The 27,024-nt window shown below is 49.5% G+C and overlaps 1 protein-coding gene and 1 long non-coding RNA gene across 3 annotated transcripts in view; one reads left to right on the plus strand and one right to left on the minus strand.

Annotated features, from left to right (window-relative positions):
- Window positions 1–10,918, plus strand: part of LOC116425056 (uncharacterized) — a 226,703-nt gene extending 215,785 nt beyond the window's left edge. For both annotated transcript variants that reach the window (XM_031972252.2, XM_031972253.2), the window contains 2 exons: window positions 6,468–7,703; window positions 8,970–10,918. In XM_031972252.2, the coding sequence (XP_031828112.1) occupies window positions 6,715–7,703; window positions 8,970–10,161 (2,181 nt within the window). In that variant the 5' untranslated portion in view covers window positions 6,468–6,714 and the 3' untranslated portion in view covers window positions 10,162–10,918. The remainder of the gene's footprint in view (window positions 1–6,467; window positions 7,704–8,969) is intronic.
- The window catches only part of LOC143174734 (uncharacterized), a 98,763-nt gene continuing 71,880 nt past the window's right edge, over window positions 142–27,024 (minus strand). Inside the window, exons 3-4 of the long non-coding RNA XR_012999002.1 lie at window positions 344–614; window positions 142–259 (exon numbers count right to left, since the gene is read on the minus strand). This is a non-coding gene — a long non-coding RNA (uncharacterized LOC143174734). The remainder of the gene's footprint in view (window positions 260–343; window positions 615–27,024) is intronic.

The following is a 27,024-nucleotide window of genomic DNA, read 5'->3' on the forward strand; positions in this document are numbered from 1 at the left end:
CAGACTTACCATGAATGGAAGGAGGCAGGACACTCAAGAAGCCAGGGGAGGGAGATTTCGGATGTTTGGCAGCCTCTGCCACGGCGATGGAAGAAATAAGGGTGGATTTGGTTCGTTCGGTCGGATCGATGAGCGGTCTCCTAGGTTGTCCTCTCGCTCGTCTAGGTCATTGGATGTCGAGGACGACGTCTGATAGCCTTTCCTCTCGGCAGAAGGGCTGCAGAACAACAGCTTCTCTCTCGAATGGCTCCTTTTTATTCTGTAAACTGCAAAATTTATATTTATTGGTTACAACCAATACATCGAGAACCTGTAAACGTGATACTAGCACTATTTGCTTAACTTTGACTCGTCTCGAAGTCTTGCTTCGCGTTGAACAAATCGGCGAACAATAGCTTCTCTTGAATTCCAAGCAATTTCAACTACGACTGCCTCAGCATCCTTCTTCTTTCTCTTTCCTTCGACAGCGTTTAATATGGCCAATAACGGGGCGATGTTAATTACATTCGTTCGTTCCCTGTGTTTATTGGCTCGTACCTCGAACAAACGACTCCTCCAAACTCTTCTCCCCGTTTTCCACGCCCTCCTCGAAGCCAGACGATATTACGGAATTACTGAAATAATTGAAACGGTTAGCGGAATTATTGCCAAGGAGATTTGAATAGGTTGTTTGCCAGTGTCGGCGTTCAGTGTCGTTTCAAGCCCGTTATACTCCACTGACCGGAAAAGAAATTCTCCTCCGAGCAATTACGTGTTCCGCTCTGTGTACCGGTTAACCAAATTTACGAATGTACCGAGTGGAAAGCGGATTTCGTGAAATGTAAAGGAAAAGAAGCTTGGAAAGAGTTCAATATTGCCTATGAGAACACTAGGATTTTTATAATATTCCGAAATTTGGGAAAATATTATCCTTGTAAAATGCTAATGTAGAGTTCAGGAGAATTCTGATTAGTCTAGTGGCCGTTTCTCTGAAGCAGACACCTTAAAACAATTATCCTTTTGTAAAGCTTCCATTCAACTGGAGAAATTAGATTTCGTATTCTTCGGTCGATAAACATAGACACTGCATCCAATATTTATAAACAAGTGGTAACTATAACAGTTCCCCAGCATCCCGACCTCACTTATCCCCTCTCGTTCCTCTTCGACCCTCTTCATGAAAGCACAGGCATTATCCGTGTCTCGAAAGATCCCCAAATATTCGAATCCACTCGCTACACCGGGAGAGGCATTATTTATTTCTGCCATGAGATCGTTTCGCAATCGAGAGGGTGCGGCGTCGGCCGCGACGCCTGCGGAGTAACAAGAAACTGCCGGATTCCGGGAGACGAGGTGCCGAGTCTATCGGCGATGCTATCGAGAATACATCGAATTCCCATTTTTCGCCTCCTCTTTCATTTTCGCGTTACGATCCCCTCCCGCGGCGAAACGGAGAGAAGAAAAAGCGGCCGCGGACGCGTTTCGCATTCGCGCAATTTCTGCCGCTTTCGCTCGACTGTACCCGTTTAACCAGGTAAATCGCGGGGGGAGCGGCGAAAGTAATTTACGGAATGCCGGGGCACGGCCGCGTTGCCGTTTGATAAGACAGAAATTCCTGGCCGGAACATCGGGGAGCCACGTCTTAATGAAAACGCCGCCGGCTAAAAGTCCATGAAATTTCACCGGGCCGGCTCGTAAATTGCTGTAACGGCTATCCGACAGACGACTGACGGACACGCTGGTGGTTCTATAATGCTTCACGCCCGTCAGATTGACTAATAAATGGCGAGGTTTTATTCGGGGCGATAGGGCATCTCCCGCGGAGATTTATTAACGCGTTAGAATGAAACAAGGATTTCCGTTTAATTTTTGCGCGATTAGTGAGGATATAATACAGTGTTGCTTCGAATGTTAATTGAATTGTTATTTATTTTTACTTTCGTTAGCTGTGGATAGTAAATCTTCTGCGTCGAAGTAGGGAAATCATTGTTTCATCCGATTTCTCCAAAGGGAACGATAAGCAACTTTATTCCTTCCATTGGCTGCATCAATGTTTCAATGGATAAAAATCGACTGACATCGTATCAGACCTTATCGATTCAATTATGGAATATTCTTCTTGGCAGCGGTCTTTCCGATAGCGCGAGTAGAATTCAAAGGGATCGATCCATGCGCGGAGAAATTGCAGAGAGTCGGAGAATACAGGCAGGAATCGAAATGTCTGGGAGCGCGGGACCTGAAGGAGGACTCTGGTTTCTGATCTCGGCAGAAGTAAGCCTCGATACGCCTTCTCCAGGCCGGGTTCTCGAGTGTTCAAGTGTCTCTGCCGAGTGTCTCGATCTGTTTATTCGACCCCGACGATTCGCGCGGATAAAGGTCGAAGCGAGAGAATGTATCCCCCGACGCGTGTTTCCCTTAGGCTCGCCAACCAATCTCGCAGAGAGACACTACGCGCGAGGCAAATGTAATCTTTGGCTGGGCTACCTCTTAACGGTCGGAGATACGTATATCCAAACACTCGACGAGCGACGATCCTTATCGAATGGTCGATCTGTGCTCAACCGATTGCTCCGCCATTTTGTCGCTTGTTACGGTTACTCTGCTTCTCTATCGCCGTGTGTTAGGTTACTCATAAAATCCTATTATATTTAATCTATTCTTTCTCTCTATGCGAGAACCTTTCAGTCGAACCAACGCAACTCCACCTCCCGAGGAAACGAGAGACCACAGAGCTCTCTCAGGATCGATCAGACTTCGACTCAAAGATAGAAATCTTTGACCCCGAATTCCGCACGGAGAATCCTCCCCGAGAACTCAATATTCCCGACAATCAGACATGCTGCACGGTAAACACCCAGCATCCCCATATTTCTAATTCCTACAGATACAAGGACACAAGGATCGCCAGAAGGAAAAGGCAAACAATCGCGCGAATACGTTTCGATCGCGAGTCGGTGGGGATGGTTTTAACGCGTTAGAGGGAGCATCGTCGAGACTCGCGTAGGCAAAAAGTGGCGATAGTAGATATTGGATTCGAAATGTCGAGCAGGCAATATCCTCGAGGCCTCCCTTTGCGATCCTCCTGTTTGGGAAACCTCGTTGAACGGGCATACTGGAATGGAGCCATGAAAAACCGTGGGTTTTGCATGCCGAACCGCATGGCGCTCGATATTCCGATATCCTGATATCGGCTGACGTCGTGCCGCGCCGCGCCGCGCCGCGAGGAGTGTTTCTTCCCGAGCCGGCGCTTTCGCGACGTCTTCGGCCGTGCTGTACACGCCCGCACACAAACACACCTGTCTCGATGGAATTTATTATCCCTTTTCGATCCCCCAGACTCGGCCCGAGCCTGCCCGCTTTCAGCTTGAACCACGGGCAACCGGCTGCCGCACTCTTCCACCCTCTCGTCGAACTCCTCGACACTTTCCCCCTCGGCTTTCGCATCGTATCGGTGTGTTTCCGCCGTTATTCAATATTTCTGCAAATCCACCTCCTATCCGATCGACCGACTCGACTACCGATGTTTTCGAGGTTTTCGCTCGAGCTTTCCGGGCAACGTTTCTAGCGAAGCCTCTGCGTTGCGCATTGGTCGGCGCTTCTTTTCTCGAAGATCAATGCGTCTACCGTGGATTTATTGTTCTTAGATTTCTTCGCGTTTTACGTACGCCGTGAATTATCATTTTGAACGTTCGGAACTGTAATTTCTCGTTGAATGCAACGTTTGATTGATTCGCTTGTTTGTAGTTTCTTGGTGTATCGCGCGATACAAGAATTCGGAATACACTGAAAGATATTATACCCATTCCCTACAGAAACTGTCTCAACCATTTTCACTACAACGAGTCGAAAGAATGCACGAGTTCCCCACACGTTTACGGAGTACGTATAAACGAAAGCCAGCACTTTCTTTCGAGAAGAAACCGCCGCGCTTTGCGTAAATTCTCTTCGAAGAATCTTCCGAAGGTATCATAAACTGCGAGGAGTTTCTCGAGATGAGAATGGGGAAAGGTTCCGAAGGATTCCGTGCAGGTCAACCGAGACGTCCTTAAGGGATCGAAAGCATTTCTCGAAAGGATTAACTTCTCGTTTATGCGACAAGTTTTCGCCGCGACGATACAGCGCGTCTGCCTTTCTCTGCTCGTTGCAGCGGGTCCCTCCATCTGTGCCACTTTCGAAGTCCCTGGGCTACACACTTTCCCACTTTCGACTCCCCCGTGGCGCCCGCGAGGCGTCGAGATTCCCGAACTTTTCCGCCGCGCGATGTGGGTCAGATTTTTCCATAAAACGCGCCGGGAGCGGGCTACCCCCCTTCCATCGCGAGTTCCCGCCGACCGCGATTCTCTACGAGCAACCGGGGACACGTTCCCCGCCGACTGGAAACGTCTTTGTCGATGCTCGCGCGGATTCGATTCGATAATGCGCCTTTCAGCGCGGCGAGGATCGCTTTCGAGAAATGTTTTGTGTGTGTATGGTAGACTCGCTAATGGATCGGTTCCACGAGTTTAGAAGAATAATAACCGTACAGGGAATACGAAAGGGAGTAGAATGCGAAGCAACGTAAATGTTAATTCCTAACTATTATTTCGTGTTCCTCAATTTTACATTGCGAACGGTAGAGAGTAGTCGAGTATCGTACTAATAAAAGATCAAATTAATATTTACTTAACAATTGAAATAAAGGAGGCTTAATTGTAACCGATGAAACTTTCAATAATCGAACACTCCGATAGTCGATCATCTCACTTAAGATCACGCTTGGGTCCTCACAGGTGGGGCAACAGTTTCAATATTCTGATCGGATAAATCGATTTCGCGAGCCGATTAGCTTCAAGTTCGCGGGTTCACGATCCTCCCCAAGGTCGGAGCGACGACGTTCGATGTCTTGGAATTAATGGGCGCGGTAGCCGCGTAATTCGGAGGTATAACGTGTGCCGCGATATGAGCCCTCGCAGCGGGGATGAATCGCGCGGGCGACGTGCCCCGTTTTAACGTCGAGCCCGGTGCAACGATTAGTATGCGGCCCGATACTTCGTTCGAAACGTATCGCGTGATCGGACGATTAATTATTAATCCCACAGTACGTCAATTCGGGAACAGTATCAACGCCGCGCCGCGGAAACGTCAACGGTGTCGGTTTTACGAGCGTCGCGGCTGGAGAATTTGTAACTAGCGCGGCGGCCGACCAAAATTGATGTTTCGCGCCCTTAGCGTCGATTAATAGTAAACCCCCGCTGCTCTCTCGGGACTGCGTGACCAATACAATTTCGGACAAATGGATTCTTTCAATTAGATTCGTTCAAAGTTCCCCTCTTCTCGCTTAAACCAAATTCCGATCGTTATTCAATTATTTTTATACGATAATCCTTCTGAATATAACGAAAAATGGAAAGCTGTAGAACGAAGTGGATAATACACATTTCAATCAACATTAACCGAACGAAACAGAATTTTTCAATTATTTTCTACGTATCCGACAGAACATTTTGTTCCGTTAATTAATTTCCCCCGATTCCTCGTCCGTAACGCGCATAGGAAAGTCGTCCCAATAACTTTCTGTTTTCATGTTCTACGTTCTATGCCCCGCGAGGTAGAACCCGCCATAATTTTACAATACCGGGCACAATTTCACAGAGTAAGCAAGCAGCTCGCAATTTGCGAGCTCGATAAACTTCTAATGCAATCTTTCGACCCGTTTTTGCGAGTCCCTCGTCGCAGACGGTGAATTTTGCACGGCGATGAACGTGCTAACTCCGACGCTCCGGAGAACACGTGCGAGCACGTACACACACGCGCGCGCGAGGCCACCCCGAAGAATATGAACGTTCATTTGCGAGGAGCATGTGCATACAGAGCGAGGCAAGCTAAAAGGGAACGCCCCACGGTTATGAGGACACGGAATTCTTGGCGAGGACAAAATCGCCCACCTCAAAGCGCGTGTTAATGCAGTAGCTACCGTGAAAGCCTGTAACTAGGTCTTTAGACGATTGCGCGGAGACCTTTTCGGAATCGTGGCACAATCCGGAATCGGCGGTTCCTGTCTCGAAACTGTGTCAAAAATATGCAAAAATTTCTTGATCTCTGCCTCCGGTTTCGGGGGAATCCAGTTTGAAGTTAAAAAGTGGATCAGTGATATTCGGACACGAGAATTTCAGCTGGAACTAAAATTCCGGTTTTATAGGTCTGGTTTTTCCAGCAGAACTGTGTCGAAAACGTAAAATCAGACATTCTTATGTGTGTCACCGGGTTCGAGAGAATCTACCGCAGAATCTGTAGAATCCACCGCGATGTCTGCGAGTAGAAATATCGGAGAATAGTCGGACACAAGAGTTCCTATTCCTTATTATTTCTAGCTTACTATTTTATAGAAATTCTTGGGATACGTTACCAGCGACTATTTCCTCCGTACCTTCGCGATTCCCCGAGCAAACGGCAGCAACCCTATAAAAATCCATCATCGTCTAACCCTCTTTCGAATTTGTTCGTTGCAGATCGCGCTTCGTGGATCGAGCAGGTGAACCGGGGCTTGATGAGCCCGCCAGAGCCCATCAACCTTTCGAATCCTATCGAACGACGAAACATCGAATCGGCCAGCAGCAGGAACGTAGGAGGATGTACTCTGACGAATGGAGTACAGGCGGGGGATCGTAAGGAGAGATAAAACGCTGAAACCGGTGCCGCGGTGGTAAAATGAGATAGAAATACGGGAGGAAGGAACCGGTGGGCGGCGAAGGAACGATGTGCTCGAGCGTGCGGGCCTGGCGGTGGCGAGGGGCAGCGGTGCTGGGCACGATGATGCTGCTGGTGTTGTCGTGGACGTCGACGGCGGCTGGTTGCCCCTCGGTCTGCACGTGCAAGTGGAAGAGCGGCAAGGAGTGGGTGGAGTGCGCGAACAGGGACTTGAAAGGGCTCCCGCAGGGCGCGAGGGAGGAGACCCAGGTGTTGGACCTGTCCAACAATCACCTGGTCAGCCTGCCGCCGGAGTGTTTCCACGCGCTCGGCCTGATCAATCTGCAGCGCCTGTACCTGGCCAGGTCCCAGATCAGCCGTATCGCGTCCCGCGCGTTCGTCGGGCTGGTCGGGCTGGTGGAGCTGGACCTGTCCGAGAACCTGATCGAGGAGATACCGTCGGAGACGTTCCCGTTCTACTCGAACCTGATGAAGCTCCTGCTGAACGGCAATCCCATACGGGAGATGAGGCGCGCAGCCTTCCAGCATCTGGCGCATCTGACCAATCTGGAGCTGAGCCAGTGCCGCTTGGAGAGCATCGAGCAAGGCGCCTTCGAAGGCCTGCACCTGCTCGAGTGGCTGAGATTGGACGGCAACCGGCTGACCCGCGTGCCGGACCGCACGCTACCTTTAGGTGGCAGCCTTAGAGGACTCACTCTTCACAATAATCCCTGGCTATGCGACTGTCGACTGAGAGCCACGCAAGCCTGGCTCAAGGAGTCCGCGCCAGCCGCCCCGCAAGAGTCCGAGCCCGTCTGCGACGCTCCGCCCAGACTTAGGGGCAGACAGATCAAGACTGTGAAGCCCAACGAACTGGCGTGCCTGCCGCAGATAGAGTTGCAGGAGAAACTCGAGGTTTACGAAGGGGAGAATGTCACCCTCAAGTGCGACGTTTACGCTGTGCCCATTGCCAAGCTTGGTTGGTGGTTCAACGGGGAGCCCTGCGAGCTGCAGAACGAGAACGACTCGATGGCGAGTGGCTCTGTGGGATTTCCACGGTGAGTACGGGTTTAGGAGGTTTTTCAATTGTTCCAGTATCGCGCGCGAGGATTTGCCTCGGAAATTCAGCGATATTTCAAAGCGTTCCGATTCGCAGGAAATTAACCGAGGAAACTTGGAAGCTTCGTTTTCTCGTTAATTTTCTGCTCTCGAGTTCCGATAGTTTTATCTTATTCCTATCGGCGTCTTCCATCTTGCGAGAGATATTTCAGGTGTTCCGTCTCTCGCGCCTCTGCGCGGGCGAACAGAGCCGTCGGAGCGATAGCGGAGTTTCCTCGGGAGAAACAATTCTGAATATTTCTCGCGTCGCCGTCGACAAAGCGGTGCGATAGAGGCGCCCGCATGCACGGTCATTCGCAAAAGGAAACGAAGTTCCAATAACGTTTGAATATTTCTCCTGTATAAAGTGCGCTATCTGTTTCCGCGATAACAGGATGGCCGCAGTCGCCGTTCCGCTTAATTTGAAAGGAAGCCCGGCCCCTACGATGGCCGTGGATAAAGGGCGGCGCGGATATTGAGTTTCAGACGGTTTCGCGATCGGCAAAGCCGGCGAGATCGCGCCACGGGCTTATCAAAAGACGCGCGTCACGCTCGTTAATCACAGACGCATTGTAATTACGTTTCTTCCGCGGAAAATTTCCGATGCACCGCCCACGCCGTGAATTTTTCATCCGGCGTTAAGGCTCGCGGGTGATTTCCGGTTGGCCGTTACCGAGAACTCGCGGCTCATTAATAATCAACGCCACGATATGCCGGCCGGCGGAGCCTGAAACGTTATTTCCGTCGAGTTACGTGCATGGATACATCGATACGTCGGAGGTTTTCGAATTCATTTACACGCACGCGTCGCAGCGACGTTCCATAACGGGCACGTCGCTCCGGGCAATGGTCTTTAATTCGATTTCCATCGAATTAACCGTCACGCGCACCACTTTCGTGAATTTCCAACGCGTTCCTTGTAGATACGTCATTGGCGGTGAAAAAATGTATGACAAAACTATTATCGGTTCGTTGCATCAACTACTGTGCACGACAATTGCGACGGACAGCTAAGCGGAATCGCATGACCCGTCTCAGGTTGTTCAGCAGCCAGTAAACTTGCACTTGCAGTTGCGTACCCGCGAAAAATCGTACATTCCCGAGCGTCGCAATTCGCGTGCACAGACCCCCGGCGGAATACCAAGAGGGAACTCGCGAGCATTAACAAGTCCGCGGCGTTCAGCTCGTAACGAGACACACCAACGCACCCGTGTAATCTGTTCCAGATACGTGTACAGGCAGCGCGGCGGGACGAACATGAGCAGCACGCTGCTACTCTACTCGGTGGAGTCGCTGAACGAGGGCACGTACACGTGCATAGCGGAGAACGGCGCTGGTTCCGCGGAGGCGAATCTCTCTCTGCGAGTCCTGTTCCAGGAGAAGATCACCGTGGAGCCGCCCAACGATCACTCCCGATCAGGCTACATCGTCGCTATAGCGGCGGGCGCGCTGGTGGGCACGTTGTTCGCCCTGGGTTCGCTGATAGGCAGCATAGTGTTCTGCGTGCGCAAGAGACGCCGGGACAGAAAGCGAAACTCGAAGGCGTTGGTCTCGCAGAACAAGTCCGTGATGCCGATCACCAAGGACACCACCACCGGTCTGTCCTGCAGGAAGGGGAACGGCAGTCTGATAGGCCTAGAACACCAACAGATAGTCTCGTACACGGAGCGAGAGGTGAACAGAGCGGCGACGCTGGAGCACAGGGAGCACAGGGTCGTGGACGAGCCTTACTGCAGCCCGGTCTCCAAGTACCTGACCGAACCGGACCTCATCAACGAGGTGCCGGAGACAACCGACGTCGGCTACGGACAGCTCTACAGACACCAGCCCGGCGAGAGGCAAATCCTCGAGTACGACTCCGGATACCCGTTGCAACCCGATCTTCGACCACCGACCATCCCACAGCTGAGCTACCTCGACCAAGACGGCTATCCCCTAAACTTCGGCCTGCCGAAGATACCTTTCAGCGCTGCCAGCACTCTGCCACGCTTGCGGACCAGGATGGCGGAAGGCTCCGCGGTCGCGCCGCCCGCCAGATACTCCAGGGAAGCGGAGTTCCTCGCTAGATCGCCTGGATACGACCCAGTACTGCCAAGGACTGACGCTAGGTACACCGCTGAAGGCTACCCGTACCCGGCCCAGCAGGCGCCGCAGATCCAGCCAGTCGAGCAGCCGCTGCAGCAGCAGCTGCCGATCTCTCCGGTGTCTCCTGTCGCGGTGTTCCCCGAGGTACCCTTCATCCCCTCGCCCCCAGCCGCGTACAGAGGTGAAACGACGCCGTTGTCCCCTAGATCGCTGCTCAGCAAAACGGCCAGAGAAGCTGCGGCGGCTGCCGCTGCTAGAGCCGAGGACCTGCAGCCGCCCCATCACCCGGAGAGTCCCGACGAAGGCTACGTGGGCGACGCGATGGACGTCTAAAGCTTCGATCCGGTTCGAGGCGTTCGAGGACCGAGAGGAAGACACGGAGGATCCGAGGAAGAGGAACAAGTTTCCGAGGAAGGGAGACAGGTACGATCGTCACGGAGCAAGAACGATCGATCTCCAGCGTCACGCGGAATGAGGAAGCTGTCTGGCCCCGGACAGATTAATCCACGGGAAACAAGTTCCCCGCGGAACATGATTGGCAGAACAAGAAGCCAGAGGTGGTACGACGACGTCGGCGACGCCATCCGCCGGAATGGATATCAGACGTCGTCGTCGCTCAGCGGCGATGGCCAAAGTGGCCCGCCGGTTCAACAGGAACAAAAGGAGCCCGGCCCGGAGGGGAGAGACGTAATGGATTAATCAGGTGCGAGGCGCGCGCGGCTCAACGGAAGTCCCGGGCCGCGTGTCTGCGGATAATAATTTCTTGTCAGCGCCAGGCCAACCTCTGTTCGGGTCTGGGACGGCGCAGCTAATCAAATCCGTGGTCCGAGAATGGAAGCGGATTCCGGTTAGCGTCTTCCATGGATCCCGTCGACCCTGCGTCCGGCGCAAGGCCAATCTCGCATCCCAGGATCGTGCTCGATTTCCTCTCGGGAACTGTGCTCGCGAGCAACGAGATCTCGAAGCGGTCCTTCAACTCGGACGCTCGCCGACGAACGCGAAATTCTTGGATCGAGATCCCGCTACGGAGCCCGACGCGAGATTCCGGCTAAAAACTGTCGAGATTTCGGAACTCGGTCGCGAGCGACGAATTTTTCGGGAGACTCTGGAAGCTCGTCCCCTCGACGCTCTCTTTTTTCACCTTGGTTCCGATCCCTTTTTCTCTGTGCCGCTCTCTTTGCCGCGCTACCCGACGCTGCCCGTCGGGGCACGATGGAATTTTCAGGAACGTGGAATACGTTAGCGATGCGTCGGGGATCGAATTTTCGGAGAGCCAGCGACAGCCGCGAAACGCAAACAACTCACCGCGAGCGGTCTGGAACTCCGGAAAAATGGCGGTCGGAACCTATCGGCTGATCCTGGAGCAGAGACTTTTGATTCTTGTAGTGGAACGGATTTCGCGTCGGCGTTTGTTCGAGTCTGCCTCTCTCTCTCTCTCTCTCTCGTTCCTTTTCTTTCTGTCTCTCTCTCTCTCTCTCTCTCTATCTATCTCTGTCTCTCCCCTTTTTCTCTGTCTACTGGAAGTCGGTGATTGGATTGAATTACTTCGGAATCACGGATTATGAGCATTTTGATTACAAGATTTCATGAATTCTAAGCTCTTAAACCTTAACAGCCTAATTTTCTGTAACATTCGAGGAAGCATCGTTTACCTTTATATGTTCGAAAGAAGACAAACTATAGAACACGGTGAGAACGTTTCCACGGACAGAGAGCGTAAACCGCGACGGAAAAGGGACAACGAAGGAAAAGATAAAAAAGAAACGAAAACCATGCGAAAGCATGGACGCACACGATATATCGTTTACGAGTCACGAGTTGTAGGACTCGAATATCTGCTCAAGCTCATACGCAACCCCACCATCCCCCGAGAAACAAAGCCCATCCCCGATTCCCATCCCTAATCGTTCCCTATGGATTGCTCCAATTTTTAGACTAACCAATTGTATCGTTATTAAAAAGAGAAAAAGAAAAGAAAAAAGCACGTTTACTGCTCGTCGATTTCAGAAGAGACGGACTTCCCTCTCCGTAGCGTCCGGAAAGTTCCGACGGAGGGTTGTAGCAGTTCTATCTGTAGCGATAATAACGTTAACTCGGTGTTTAAGACTGGTGAACTGTGCGAGAATTACGAGCCAGCAAGGGTGTGCGTTGCCTCACCCGATGTACAGAACTGTTAAATATATATATATACATACACATGAATCTATATATATATATATATATAAATGAAGAAGGAAAAGAATTCGTAACACGGACTCGCAAAGACAGGAACACGAAAAACAAAAAAATGGTATATACATATTATACATATTATATATAATACATAAACACACCAGTATAAGTGCGCGCGGACACAAGGAGGCCGATCGAAGCGCTCGGAAACGGTGAAAGTAGATATTTTTTAAGGGTGTCTTCGAGAGCCTGGCGTAGCCGCGAACCAGCGAGGCGACACGTCTCGCCGCTGTAATCCATTATCGAGTGTGCGTAATCGTCGTGTAACTGAGTTTTAAGCGTTCGACGAGTGCCCGAGACTTGTGTCGCGAGATACGGTGCGCTCGGCCCTCGGATCAGTCTAATCCTTTTCATCTTTTCGATCCTTTGGATTTCTCAATGAATCAATTCCCTCGAATCCTCGGCGAAATACTCGCGATCGTTCGATTCCAGTTCCGACATTTAAACATGCTTTCGTCACGGGGTCTCGCGACACAGCTCGCGCACATGTCGGGTTGCCAGCGAAGGCTGGCTCACGTATGTAGGTACTAAAATAAATCGATCAGATATTTAGGGCCTTACTGGCCCCGGTTACTGTAGCCGGCACTGTCTGAGGCTTCGAAATCTGCGCCACGTTCTCCGGTGTTCGTTGAGTGAACAGTGATCATTGGACTGCGGATTTCCTGCACTCGCTGTGGTCTCGATTGTCTAAGACTCAGTATAATAAAAATTTTAATACAGTTTATATGCAGTTCTTTCATTTCGGTCCCGACGACACCATACTTTCATTTCACTCCAGTCTCCAAGCTTGCATGAGAGTCTACAGTCTGGTGATCATTAACAGCAGTTTCTATTCCTCCGCTAGCTTCCGGTGATTTAGGAAACCTTTGAAACTTTAAAATTATCTCCCGCTATTCTCGAGCATGACTCAACGTTATCGCATTCGAATCGACACAGAAAACATGCATCCATTGAAATCCATCCTTTCGGAACTACAACCTAAGAAAACTTCCCGACACATTCACCAAGCGAAACATTCTAAAATCAGTTAAAAGAGCGATAATCTCGAAGCCTCAGACCCCGCCGGCCATAAGGGCGCCTCGCGAGCGTTCAGGAGCGCCGCGCAGACGGTTGAACGTGGCCAGCGCGGCGACTCGGCGTAATAAAGGAGCCGTTAATCTAGCGTTAGGATAACGAGTTACGGTAAGTGGATGGAAGTGTCGGATGTGGCGGAAGGATGCAGCCCACCCACAACCCGCCCCTCTGTGCGGCCGGCGTGGGGCGAGGGGAGGGAAGATCACGGACGCGGCTGACCTCCTTTTCCGCAGTCGCAATCACCGTCCGATTCACGGGTGAACGGTGTTTGCCTTGCCGTCTGCCGGGGATGGAAGCTGGCCCGCGTCCATTAGAAGCTCTCTTCGTGCTCGGGGCACGCGATTCACCCGGAGACCCACGCGAAAATCGCCGCCAGCCACCGTGGGCCTCGTCCCGGTTCGCATCTTTCCGAGTTCGGAACGTCGGATCCTGTGCTCATTCAGGATTCATCGTGATCGACGTGCGAGCCTGCTGCTCTAGGGACGTCACCGAGGAGCTATGCCGCACTTTCGAGTGTTCTCGGCTCGCGAGAACGAGACACGTTGGTCGTTCACACCCACACACGCACACACAACCAGCATCACTCGCGACGGAACCGCGTTTTAGCAATTGAGTCGGTAAGTTCTGACTGTGTTTTTACAGGGTATGCTGACTGATGCGCGCTGCTTTCGATGTTTCGGATGTTGAGATGCGTGAATGGTCGCCGGCATTGGTTTCACCGGCGCGAGTCAGTCCGCGAATTACGGGGTAAAGATTGGGGAAGAAAATTTCTAAGCCCTGCGCTACGCGAGCATCCTCCTCTGTTTCCTTCGACTCTCTTCGATACCATCGCTCGGTCGTAGATCATTGCATTTCAAAATTTCGGATTTCACGATCAAAATAATGCAGACCACTCCTTCTGGAGGCGTCACCGTACTCGTGGAGGGGATAGCCACGCCTACAAAGGGCGTTGCAAAGCTGTGGAGGGGATGATAACCACGCCTAGAATGATCGTTACCCTTTCGAACGAAATTTGATCAACCACGGTAATACTTTTCCTTGCAAATACGATAGAATAGACATTCAATTACCAGAAACTTATCAACGGATTAAAAAATATTTGCCGCGCAGCATGCCCGGATTCAGAAGGACGCAATTACATGAACTCGAACCGGCAGGATTATAAGTTCCGGTGTTCACGAATAGTTCTGGGGGTTTAACAGCTGTACGCGAAGCGCAGACGTGGGCAATAAAACTTTCAGGAAATTCTCGCCAACACCCCCCGCCAACAAGCGGCCATAACTCAATCCCGTGGAAGCGGAGCGTGTGTGTGCAGGCGCGCGCCTGTTTTTTTCTGAGTTACGATGCGGTCGGGATTATTCGGCACGTCTCGCGCAGGATTAGTTTTACGATCTCCTCCGAAATTCATCTCGTCCGCCTATGTCGATATCCAGCGTCTAGCTGTATTTTATCTCGTATCTGCCTCCTTCGCGCGCGGACAGTGCTTTATCGCGAAACGATTCGTCTAGAGCCCTCTCTCTCTCTCTCTCTCTCTTCCTGTTCACTCTTCGCCACTCACCATCGCAACGAATTTTATTCGCTCTCTCCCGCTGGTATTTTCTCCCGTTTCCCGGTCGATGTTTCGACGTCGCTCGAATTTGTTGTACTTTTCCAGGATTAATTCGACACTCGACGGGAGGGACGCGTATGACTGATTGACACCCCGCGAATTCGTCGCCTTTCCGTCTCCCTCCGCTGTTGCGTTTCAACGGGCGCGCGAAAAAATCGTGCCTCCGGTTCCGTTCGCCGATAATCGATAATGAATTTATTGCGGGTACACATCCGCGTCGATACGATCGTGTCCCGTAGCGTCAAGAAAGAATGGATCGAAGATAAAACGAGGGAAAAGACATCCGAGCGAGCTCTCTATCCCGGGGATCGTCGAATATTTGCCGCTCGATGTTGACGGACAAATAACCGACTCCCGTAACAGATGCTCCCGCTTTTTGCTCTCATTACCGACATCGAATCCAATTTCCACGGTTCGTTTCTCCGCCACGTTGTCCCCCGAATTCGTTCCCGCCGCGTTAAAACGGTCGACAACGAAAATATAAGTGCAAATTGTTTTCTAGCTCGCGCACCGATCGGCCCGCTTCTATTATGCATCGCGTCAAGTGCCGACGCGGCTATTTTTTGCTCGAACCGGCGCGAAAAAGCTCGTGTTCCGGATGGGTCGATCGCGCGATATCGAACACGCTCGCCGCGAAACGTATCGCGTCGAGTCCCGGGGAACGGAGGTCGAAATATTCGGCGGTGGATCGATCGCGCGGCAAGACTTCCGATTTTTTCCGTCGCGCTCGCTCGTATTTTTCGTCGGCGCGCCGTTCTTCGCGCGTCTGTCGATAGCCGCGGGATCAGTGTCCGCCGCAATGGAATTACACGGGCCACGCACCGGAATGCCCGCGATAGCGCAATTACTCACCGCCACGATTGATTCGCGGATACGCGAGCCGGGGGATTCAATTGCTCGCGACTTCGCGAGAACGTTTCGGGGAAAATATACGCGTTCCGCGAGGAGATCGAATCTGTGCGGCGGACAAGCGCAACCGCGTCTGTACTTCCGACTGGTTTTGTGCAGCGATTTCGAACGCGCGCTACGAGTTTTAATTGGTTCCAGACCGGGCAACACTTATGAAACGTTCGAACGTGAGTTCGCTAGTTTTATCGTTTGCCACGTTTCAAACCAGTTAGTTCTTTTATCTTCTATCTGCAACAGTATTTGACCAAATTTTCATTCAGTGTTCACATTCGAATTCAAATATACAAAATACCGTTTAAAAAGACGAATCAATTCGAAAGCTTTAATCCGAAAGACCACATTTTCCAAAACGATATGAAGAATGAATAACGGGAGCGAACGTTATCGGTCGATCTTTCCCCAGATTGAAAATCCCCAGCGCGAAAAACACCTCGCCAAACATTGACTCCATCGATCTCGGCCGAGCCATCGAATCTCCTCGCAATCTTTCCGAACGGTGTCGCTGGAACGATTCATAACAGCAGACAACAGGTGGTCGTGGCTCGCACAACGCCACGGCACTTACGCGTTCGCGGCACGAGCTGAAGGTGCGCGAGACTCGTTGCCCGGAAGACAATGTCCCCTGAAAACGGGTTGGAGCCGGAAACGGAAGCGAGATTTCGAGCGTGTTGTGCTCGGGGGTGTCCAGTGAATCCCGCGGAATTGGTTCGCGCGAACCGGGGTCGCGATTGAAGCGCCTCGTTCGCCGCGAAATCGCATCGACGGGGAATCCTTTCTTCCCCGCTGGCCCGGCTGGTAACGAGCCGCGCGGAACCGGCCGTTCCTCGCGCTGAAAGGGCTCGTTGTCGCCGGCACAACGGGGATAATCACTATTTGCCGGACAAACGGTTCGCGTCCGCGTGACAAGAATCGCATCGGTCTCTTCGAGAGGCGACGCCCTGGTTCGGCAAACACGCCGATTGTTGCCCACGCGCCAGTTGCCACATGTTTCGACCCTTTTTCCCCGTTTCTGCCTGCGTGTTTTCGGATTCCAGCCTCTTCGGCAACGTTTTCTGCAAAGCTATTCTGCTCGCGCTTGTTTCACGCGAGATATTCGTGACTGTTTGCGCGTTCGACCTCGCGATGGTTCGAACTCCCGATAGTTTGAACTTTTAATAGTTTCAACTTCTGACAGTTTGAGATCGCGGTGGTTTCAACTCTCGAAGTACATCTCGAAGTGTAGAAAACGGTTTCAGAAACTGCAAAGGATAGGTATCTCGGAGATTATTAGTGTGTACAATCGCATACGCGCTGTCGCCTTCACGTTGTATCCTCAAATTCGCCATATTCACGGTGCGCCTGTCCCCTTGATCCAGCCGTGCGCGCCACCGACAAAAGCGAGAGGGAAATGCAAAGCACCCTCAGGCCATCAATCAATCATACCTCGGCTGCCTCGTTCCCCAAAAATAATTAGCTAATTAACAAGGTAGAAGCTCGCGTCGACCCCGCGAAACAATGGTCAGCATCGGTGTTTCCGAGTTCTGTCCCGACAAAAAAGAAACGTATTCATTTATTAACGAGGTAGCTTCCTGATTATCCCGTAACGAGCAGTGACGCAAACGGATTTCCATGGACGGCTCTCGTCGCTTCGAATGAAAAATTCCGCGCCTGTCCGCCGGTTCGTTGTTTTCAACGTTGTTTTCGCCCGTAGTGCACTTTGATCGAGAGGTCAGCGAAATCTGGTCGCGCGCGAAGTATTCCAGCAGCGATTAACGATAAATTATGGACACGGTAATCGAGCGTGGCAATTATTAGCGCGAACGGTGGTTAACGGTGCGCGAGGATTTAATTATTCGCCGGTAACGCGGTTTGATTATTTCCGCCGCGCGATTTCGTCGCCGTTCCTACGGCTGTTCGTTTCCTTTTCACGGTTCACGCGGCGCGATGACCTCTCGGTCCGTCGACGCCGTCTGACGAGGCTAATTCCGGTTCGCTGGTTATCGGCATATCGTCGGCCAGTTAGCAGCCGCGTCGACTGCTCGCCGAGACTCCTGTTTCCGTTGAAACTTTAACGATACCGGTGAATAACACACGCGAATGATCGAAGATGGATCACCGGACAGCCGCGTCGATTCGAATTACCGGTTTATTTGCGACTCTGCCAATCTTGTTCACTTTCGGCACAGCTCTATCTGATTGGCAAACGTTAGGTAACTGATCGTTGAATTATGGATATCCCTCATTCGTAATTTGCATTGCATTCGATCAGAGAAACCAATAATATAAAACTAATATTATATCCTAACAATCGCCGGATGCGGAAGAATGAAAGAATATTATTATTAAAACTCTGCTAAAAAGAAAACAAAATGGACGGCGAGAGAAAGAGAAGAGATGCTACGTGACGTAAAAGTGACGAAAAATAAATTCAATTCAAAGTCCCGGCGATCCCTCTTAAAACGCGAGAGATTAGCGTGCGCCTTCTCCGCGTGTCTCTTTCTTTCATTTGTTTTTAAAGCATCATGCTTTAAGTACACCGCTGTTCCTCGACTTCACGGTAGACGGGACCAGCGAAAATTAAAACTGCGAGTCGAGGCGAATGAGAAGGGACAGAGAAGGCAGTATTCGCGATAAAAACGGAGGAGTGACCGCGGCTGCGCTCGCCGAATTAGCTTTCGCCGACGGTGGTCGCGGCCGAATCCATTTCCAGCCAGCTTTATTTTCCTTCGTCCCATGTCCGGCACGCCGTCTCCTTTCCGCCCGGAGACCGCTAATTACCGACCCGCCTCGTTTCCGCTTCGCGAATTTACCATCCACGCGATAACCGCGGAGAATTCGCAACCGCGTCGATTTAGGATGAGGCTATTATTGGATGCTTATTCGAATACTTGGTGTTTCGAGGAACAGACACTCTTAGAAATTTATGAACCTACTCGATTGCTATTAACGTTCCATTTATTTTTCTATCGAGCAATCTGTTCATTTCGAACTAACAACTCAATGTTATTCATTATTATTCGGTTTGTAATAGAAACAAAGAAATTGGATTGCTTCGAAGTATTAGGTTGAAGCAGCAGTTCGTACGAATACGAACCAAGCGAAATCGCAGCCTAAAACGAGGAGGAATTGACGACCGAGCCGTGCTACGTCCAGAACGAATTTAATTCGTATTAAATTCGCAACGGGACGAGAGGGACTCGAGAGGGAGCCTGTGACCGGTTTTCTGGAACACTTTCAGAGCGGAAGGGAGGTCGGTCGCAATTACAGGGATTGTAATTCGATGACTGGCGCCCTTGTCTGTGAAATGGAGTGAGATTGACTCGTCCGGTGAACCGGAACTCTTAATTAAAAATTGTCCAACGATATCTCCATTATTTTCTTCTCAATTATTTCGTTTGTTTCTTTGAGATGTGCCGTTGCTTGAAATTTATTGTGCTTATCGGTATACACGTTTCTATCCTCTTCTCTTTATCTTTGACGAATAAGTTTTTCATGCGTTTTCCAATTCCGATGGATTCCATTCGATTCTCCAACGTAAACCTTCCGTTCTCTCGCTCGAACAGCTCGAAAAATTCGAATTCCGACACCGACTCTAATCCCATCGAATTCTACGTTCATCGTCTCACTCGGAGAAACCGGTCGCGACTCGAACTTCCCGCGAACTCATCGAACAGCTCGATTTTCCCGCATGAATCACTTTCACGGACACATCTCCGCAATATTTCTCGGTGGCGCGAGCGCTTCGGCAGCAGCCAGAGATTCAGGCAGTGAATGAGTCCCTATTCATCAGCGCGAGGCGGGCGGCGTCGCCGCGCAATAGATTATCACGCCGAAGATTGACGTATTCGCTCGAACGGCATTCGGAACGGCGACGTTTACCCGTTCCCACTCGGATATCGAGTTTCCACGGCGACGCCGGCACGGTCGGGGAAATGTAACTAGAATGTTTATAGAACGCCGCGAAATTACATGCTAGCTGACGCCGTCGGAAGACTCGCGTCGATCGAACCGTTAAGCTATGTCCTCGCTCGAACTGCGTCGCAGAACTTTTCGTTGCTTCCTGCCACCGCGTGTTCTAAGATGTTTCCAATGAGCATCTGCTTACAGGAACATCCTGCTTCGACTGAAGTAACGAGGAACCGTTTCATTGTTACGAGTTGGAAGTCAAACTCTGCACGTCTATGTAAAAACTGCATTTATTGTTAGAGACAGACGTCGAAGCGCGTTACTTCCCGGAGTCTCCGTTTTAAATATTTCAAAAGTGATTTCCTTATTCAAACTTTCCGTTGATAATGCGATCATGTTGCCAGCTTCGTAACTAAGAGATAATTTTGCAGTGCGACTGAGTATCGATTGCAAAAGTTTTAATGGTGAACAGTTTTTTCTGCTACTTATAACGAGGATACGATGTAAAATTGGACCGATTGATCGTTGAGTCCTATATTCGTTGACAGCGCAAGAGAGACTAAATTTGAAGGAAACATTGATCACAAGTGGCGATTTCTCGAAGGTACGCGTGACATCGTGGAAAAACTACTTGATGTTGATTCGGTGAGGATGCAGCTTCGAACAGAGCCTACACAGGGATCTAACTATAACATGGATCTCGTTCTAAACTCGTCGGGCATAGCAGTCCCCGGTCTCGCGGGATTTACGGGCGTTCTCGGTATCGGGACTGGTTAACTGTTGGAACCCATCCAAAAATTCTATTACAGCGATCCTCATTTCTGGACGCTGCGTTCAACGTTCCCGGAAATTTTCTAGGGACCGTGATCACGGTCTACTGCGACGTTATGTCGAGGAATTCGTATTCAATAGTGTATTCTTGAGATTCTCCTCCGGGAAATTGCCTGTGTTTTCGTATTCCGGTATTTTTATGTCTCTAGCCCGGGAAGTTCTCGAACGTTAGACCATTTGCTTCTAAAATCAGCGTTTGTTCGAATAAAGCACTCTCCATAAATTCCTAACACCGTGAACTACTTGAAAAATCAGGCAATTATAGAAAGCTAGGAATAATTCAAAATCTTGTTACATTTCAATTTGCCAACTTACAAAGAGAGAGGTAAATTACAATTTACCTCTAGTTTCCTCAAAAAGCTGCACGAAATCCGAATCCCGCGTAAACAAATCCGTGGGAGGTCAGAGATGAAAGTCGGACTTGATGCGGGATAGAAAATCGAGATTAAAACGCGACCGGATAAAATTTCCGCGCCGATATTCCGGTGTTTACATTCGGTTACCAGTTCCCAGGTAAATTATTCAGCGTTGGCGGCGATCGTGCGCGCGGAACGGCGAAAAAGTAGCTGCGAAACGCGGTTCACGGCATATCCTTCCGCGGGCTAGCCTGTGACGCGCGCTCTGTCGCTTCGATATTCATTAGCGGGACCCGCGGCCCGTGCAAAAATTCATTTCGGCTCCCGAACATTCCGGTAATATCGTTCCGGCCGTTTGATCACAGCCGGCCGCGGGTCCGGACGCAATCTCGACGGTTCGATCGCGTCGAAAAATACCGCGCCGGGTCGCGGTCGCCGCGTAACCGCGCGGAACGATGGAAAATTCAACATAATTCTGCCCCGACCGGCGAGATTTCCTCGTTTATACATGCAGGATGTTCCCCTGAATCCGAAATGCGCGCGTGAATGACGCGACGCCTCCCTCCCATCGCGTTTTTCGAATTTCGCGTTCCGCTCGTGAATTCTGTCGCGCGTTTTCTGTCGAATTCGAGTGGATCGTTCCGTCGGATGGAGTCCTCGATTGCTTTTAACGAGGAATTCTAATTTGGGAAAGTCGAGTTCGTCGATTCTTAGAAGGTATCGTTCTTGTTTCGTTTGCAGTGGAACATGTGGTAGAATTATTTAAAAAATAAATCCCTCGGAGCATAAATGATTATTGTGCCTCGCGCCGTAGGAGAAGAATGAAAGAGATATTGATAAATAAGCTGAGAGTACGAGCGAGGCACGACTCGGTCGAAGTCGAATGGCTCGTAACTGGAAACTCGAGAAATTCTAGGATTGCGTTTCGATGTCTGACGTACTTGTATGAATATATGTATGAAATACTGTTCGCTGCGTTTTTTTGTCGATCGAGCGTTCGCGTTCAACACCGTCAAAGGAGAATTTATATCGAAATTTCCCGGAGTCGAGTCGACGACTCTGGTGATGGGACTTGGGCAACCACGCAGACAGTCGGGGCGCAATCTTTTCCTGCCCGAAGAATGGAATCGAGACTGTTTCTCGTCTTTAGACGAGAATGTAATCGTTGGCGAACTGTGGCGCGAATTTCATTCAAACGACGTCGGTTCGGATCAACCTCTTTAATCGGGAATATCGTTCGAACGATTCTGAAACGTTTCATTTTCATGTCATACTGGCAATTTCAATTTAATTAGTGAGAATATTCAAAATGGAGCCAATTGCCAGTAAAACGAGTACCTGTATTAAACTCCAGATGCCAGATACATAGTTCACCGAATGAATTCCAAATTTCAAAATCAATCGCTCGGATTCTATAAAAATCCATGAAATTCTGTCGCCATTAAATCCAACATTTCATAAAGGAAACTGAATATTTACAGAAATACTTGAAAAACTAACTCGAAACCGAACACTAAAGGAATCTTCAACGTTCCATCGTAAACTCACGATACCTCGAACAATTCCATCTGTCATGGCACAGCGAAGTACACCGTGCAACCCCTGTATGCCCCAATACTCGAGCGAAATCCATCAGCTCTCCCTATCCGTTCGTCACCCAATCAACACATCAAATTCCCAGAGAACAGGACGCTAACACGGTCCGCAGGGAACGCGAAAATTTCTCGGTAACCCTATTCTCCTTGGACTCAGCCGCGGGAACACGGTCCGCGTAACCGCGAACAGACCTCTTCGGGTTGAAATCGAATCGTAACGGAAGGGCGGAGCGGGACATCGCCGCCTGGATCGTTCCCTTTCTTTCCCGTAATGAATATTACGGTTGTCGGTGGAAAGTCGAAATAGAATTCTAGCGGTTTTGTGGCGGACGGGACGAGGTTAAGCGAACCGAAGAGTCGGCAAGGGAGAGGGAGTTACACGTTGAACTGCGGACCGTGTCAAGGGGTGAGAAAGTGCTCTGAACGAGGATACGGGACAAGTCACCTTCTTTCTCTTCCGTTACATTCTTTTCATCTCGCAACGAAGAAAGATTATCAACACTTTCCACTTCTTTACGACACGCACCCTCGTAACAGAAGCAAACCACCCTTTGCTACTAACTTTTCAACGTTCGTTAATGAACTCAGTCCAATTTGATAATGAAAAACATACCCGCAAACAAAAAACACAAACTTTCCACTATCCATAGCTTTTCTAATTCATCAGTTATAAAACGGAATTTTGGTGGTTCCATGACGGACGAGGCGAGAAGGGAGAGAGAGAGAGTTACACGCGAAACTGCGGAGGATGTCGAGGGGCGAGAAAGGGATTCGGAGGAAGGGTGAAAGGCTGAAAAGGGGATTTCGATGGGACCGTGACAGACGCGCGTCAGTTACTCGACACGAGGCTTCTCGTGGATCATAATCGTCGGAGGAGTGGGAAAGCGAACAAAAAACAAGAGTAGAAAAAGAAGAGCGAGAAAACAAGAGAGAAAAATGGGAGGAGGCGGAGTAGAAGGAGGAGGAGGAGAATCGAGGACAGACGTATCGATCTCGTTCGACCCTCCCTTTGACCGTAAAACTCGCTGCGGAGAGAGTTACGATTCCGCACGACCACATACGTACCGACACCTACACACAGGCACATTCTATATCATTGGTGCACACGTACACAGAGTGACATGCATCCCACACAAAGGAAATTACTCCTCCCCCTGACACTCACCCGCTCTCTCATTCTTTCTCTTTCTTCCTCCCTCTTTCCGGCTCTCTTTATATATGTATATGTACGTGTACACGTGTATGTATATGTATACATATATAAATATAAATATATAAATATAAATATAAATCTATAAATATATAAATATACATGTAATACGTACACAGGCTCATGTACACACGATGTTCCGAACGATTGAGCAATACGATTTGTATTACCGTGTATAACGTAATGTATTCGATTCTGCACATGTCGTACGTACTTTGGATGTAGCGAAGGATTTTTCACGACTGATATGAGATTAAAGAATAAAAATAGCTTTTCTATTAACCGTTGTGCTGGTACTCTTATTCTTTCACCCTTTACCCCCTCAACCCTCGGAGAACCGTGAAAAAGTTTTAGCAGATGGTACTGGGGATTCGTTTGAGCCATCTGGACGTCCCGGTATCACTGAATTCGAGATATTTTACGCGGATCTGGATTCTTATGGACTGGTCTACAAAAAAATTCCTAAATTCCATTCAGAGAAATTCCATTATTCTCGCTTGAAACAATATAAGAACCTCCTTCGATACTGTAAAGTTCTAAGCTCTGAATTTTAGAAAATTGAAAAGATCTGCAACTCGTACGATCTATATCTTAAATGTCACATTTCAGAAGTACTAATCACTTCACAGTTGTCCCAAAAAACTTAACAAAACTATTGCCGAGTCAAGTCTTAGTAAGACTGAAAATTCCCTTAAACGAACCAGATTTCGAATTACCAATGCAATGGCGCTGCAAAGAAGGGATCCTTCACGACTCACGAAACTAGAAAAGAAAGGAAAAGCTGTCCGCTGGTAAGTACCCAATGCTTCAACTCTTACTCCTGATCGTGCACTTTCATAATTTCCCTGCTCCGCTTTTAGTCACGGGTTAATTAAGCACGCCGTTATCGCGAAGTGGTGCCCATTTGCACGGATCCCGCTTAAAAATTCGGAATCCCACGTTGCACGGTGTTACTGTAGAATTCGTGCACATATCTACGTGTTTATAGTTTCCGCGTGCTCGGGGGCTTAAGGAATATCCGTGGATACCTTGCAGAGTGTCCTCTCAAGCGTCGAGTTAGAAGCTTAAGGTCCGTGTTAATTTTTACTGCTCGGCTGACAACTTCAAAGCGCTGATTACGCTCCGCACGTTAATTACAACTGTCGGATAGCGGATTCGCCGGGGATTTAATTTCTGCAAAGGACCGGCGCAACGCAGCTTCGAAATAAGAAGTTCTTAATGCGCATGGATTAAATATTGCTTCTCTTTATGCTCCTACTGCGATATCCGAAAGCGCGTTGCGATTACTCCGAAGCTCTTCTTTGGAAATTAAATTTAACGTTCGCGAGATTGTTCTATTTCAAGTGCTGGAGATTGCTACTTCTATAACTTTGAAATGTAGGTTACAGATAAGTTCATTCTGTGTAGCTTCTTCAATTCGATAGGTAGCTTCTGCATGTTATTACAGTGTAGACGGATCGATGAAACTTGTTACAACTACGAGTTACAGGATCGAAGCATTGTTTCCAGGTTACGAAAATTCCCGAGAAAAGAAGAATATATTAAAATTCATAAAGTTCCTACAATCCCGCAATAAGAATACTGAGGAACGTCGATCCGTTGAAAAGTCGTTAGCTCAGCGACGCAGCAGCTCCACCGAGAGGTTTCTCAATAATATTTTACCAGTGTATACTCCGTATAATACAAAGATCGCCCGGCAGTCGAGGTATTAAGGATGCTCCGCATTCAACGGCCGATCTTTTCATTCAATTGCGCAGGGTAGGATCTTCGGCGCAAAAACCTCGGCCGAGAGGTTCCTTGTTCTCCGGGCAGCGCTGCTCCTTTGGCTCCGAAAACACGAGTGCTTCGTCTCCGTTTCCGTTCCGGAATGTAAAACGTCGCTCGCGGAATTCCAACTAAAGAACCGCGACCGGTGTCGGATCAGAATAAAATTCCGGGAGCGTCCGCCGGTGCTCAAGGCTCGGACTATGCTCGATGGGAACGCAGGCCGGGCATCGGGTAAACATCGCGGACTCCGTGCCGAGGGGATGCTCAATTTTTCGGAAAATTGCGAAGCAGTCGCGTTTCTTCCCCGTCGTTAACTTTACGATTTCGGGAGTACCGCGCGGCGGGCGAACACGGAGTCGCGTATTCTTCGCGGATTACGCCGTGGTCCATTACTCGATGATCAACCTTGAGCGGTGTGCAGTCTGCCCAGGTGAATTGGGCTTCCAGTTCTGCTCTTCAATTTTCTTGTATTTTAGAAAGAATTGCGCGATTACATATTTCAATCTGATTAGAAATTGTTAAATTAGGTTGAATTTTACCGCAGCTACTTTCATTTTATCTCGACTTTGATCAAAGGTTTAGTGGAGGAGTAATTGAAATAGAATACAGATTCTATTTCGGTGAACTCGGAAAGATCCGAGGAGGAATGACAAATTGAAATTTGAGTAGAATGCCTCGTTCTTTGGAGAACATTGCGCTATAAAAGCTACCGTGGAATAAACTCGAAGCGATAAAAAGTCCACCGCTACACGTGAAAGTAAACTATCTAGTTCTAAAGAGAAAGATAATAAAATTCGTACAGCGCGTAGACAGAAGCTGGAATCTCCCAGCTTAAAGGTTAAGCAAAGATGAACAATTCCGTCAGACGGATACAGAGGCGCGTCCGCTCGGCTGCGCGAGCCTCTTCTCGGCTACGTTGGATTTAGATCCGAATCGCGGAAGGGTTGAGCTCGTGTCGAGCGAAATCCACCGTAAAAATAATTGACTGGCGCGCGACGATCACGGCCGACTGTGAACTGCGTTCGCGTCGCAGCTGCGACACTCGATGAGAGCGAGAGCCGAGCATCGAGGATTGATAAAATCGCGGCCGATAAAAATTCCGTGCCGCGTATTCTCGGTGAACGAACAATCACAGCCAAGTGGCTCACAACTGTGGAATCCTTCGGAAAGGATGAAAGCGATAATCTTGAAATAGTGCCGCGGCGCGCGCAGGGTTTCCCTTCAATTTCCATTTTTCCAACGACCTTCGCCGGTGGATCAAAGCGTCCTCGAGGGACCAGGGGATTTTACGCGCGGGACAAGGGAACCGTATTGATCTGAACATTTGAAATTCCTGTCGGGAGAAGCGAAATTTGTGTACGACATGTTTACCGATAGTTAATTATATATTATTAAACTTTGAAATAGGGTAACCGATAAGTGGAGATTCGTCATTACGTTTCGCGATGGTAGCATCAACCATGCATTACACGAACGAACGGCCAATATCATTTCGCGTTAATTATTAATGTTGTCGATACCAAAGTGTAAGTGTATTTATTCTAGAGTAAATTATTGACGTCATGGAACAGTTTCTGGAACACAGTCACCGACCCACGGGGTGCATTTCGATTTCGAGCCGTCGAGATTCCTAATCGGGAGCGAAGTTAAACGTATTGTGAAATTAAATATTTGGCAGAAAAAAATTTATCTTTCATGCTGGAGAGCGGAGTCCGTGTCCGACGTCGG

Source organism: Nomia melanderi, chromosome 7, assembly GCF_051020985.1.
Source record: "Nomia melanderi isolate GNS246 chromosome 7, iyNomMela1, whole genome shotgun sequence".
Classification (NCBI taxonomy): domain Eukaryota; kingdom Metazoa; phylum Arthropoda; class Insecta; order Hymenoptera; family Halictidae; genus Nomia; species Nomia melanderi.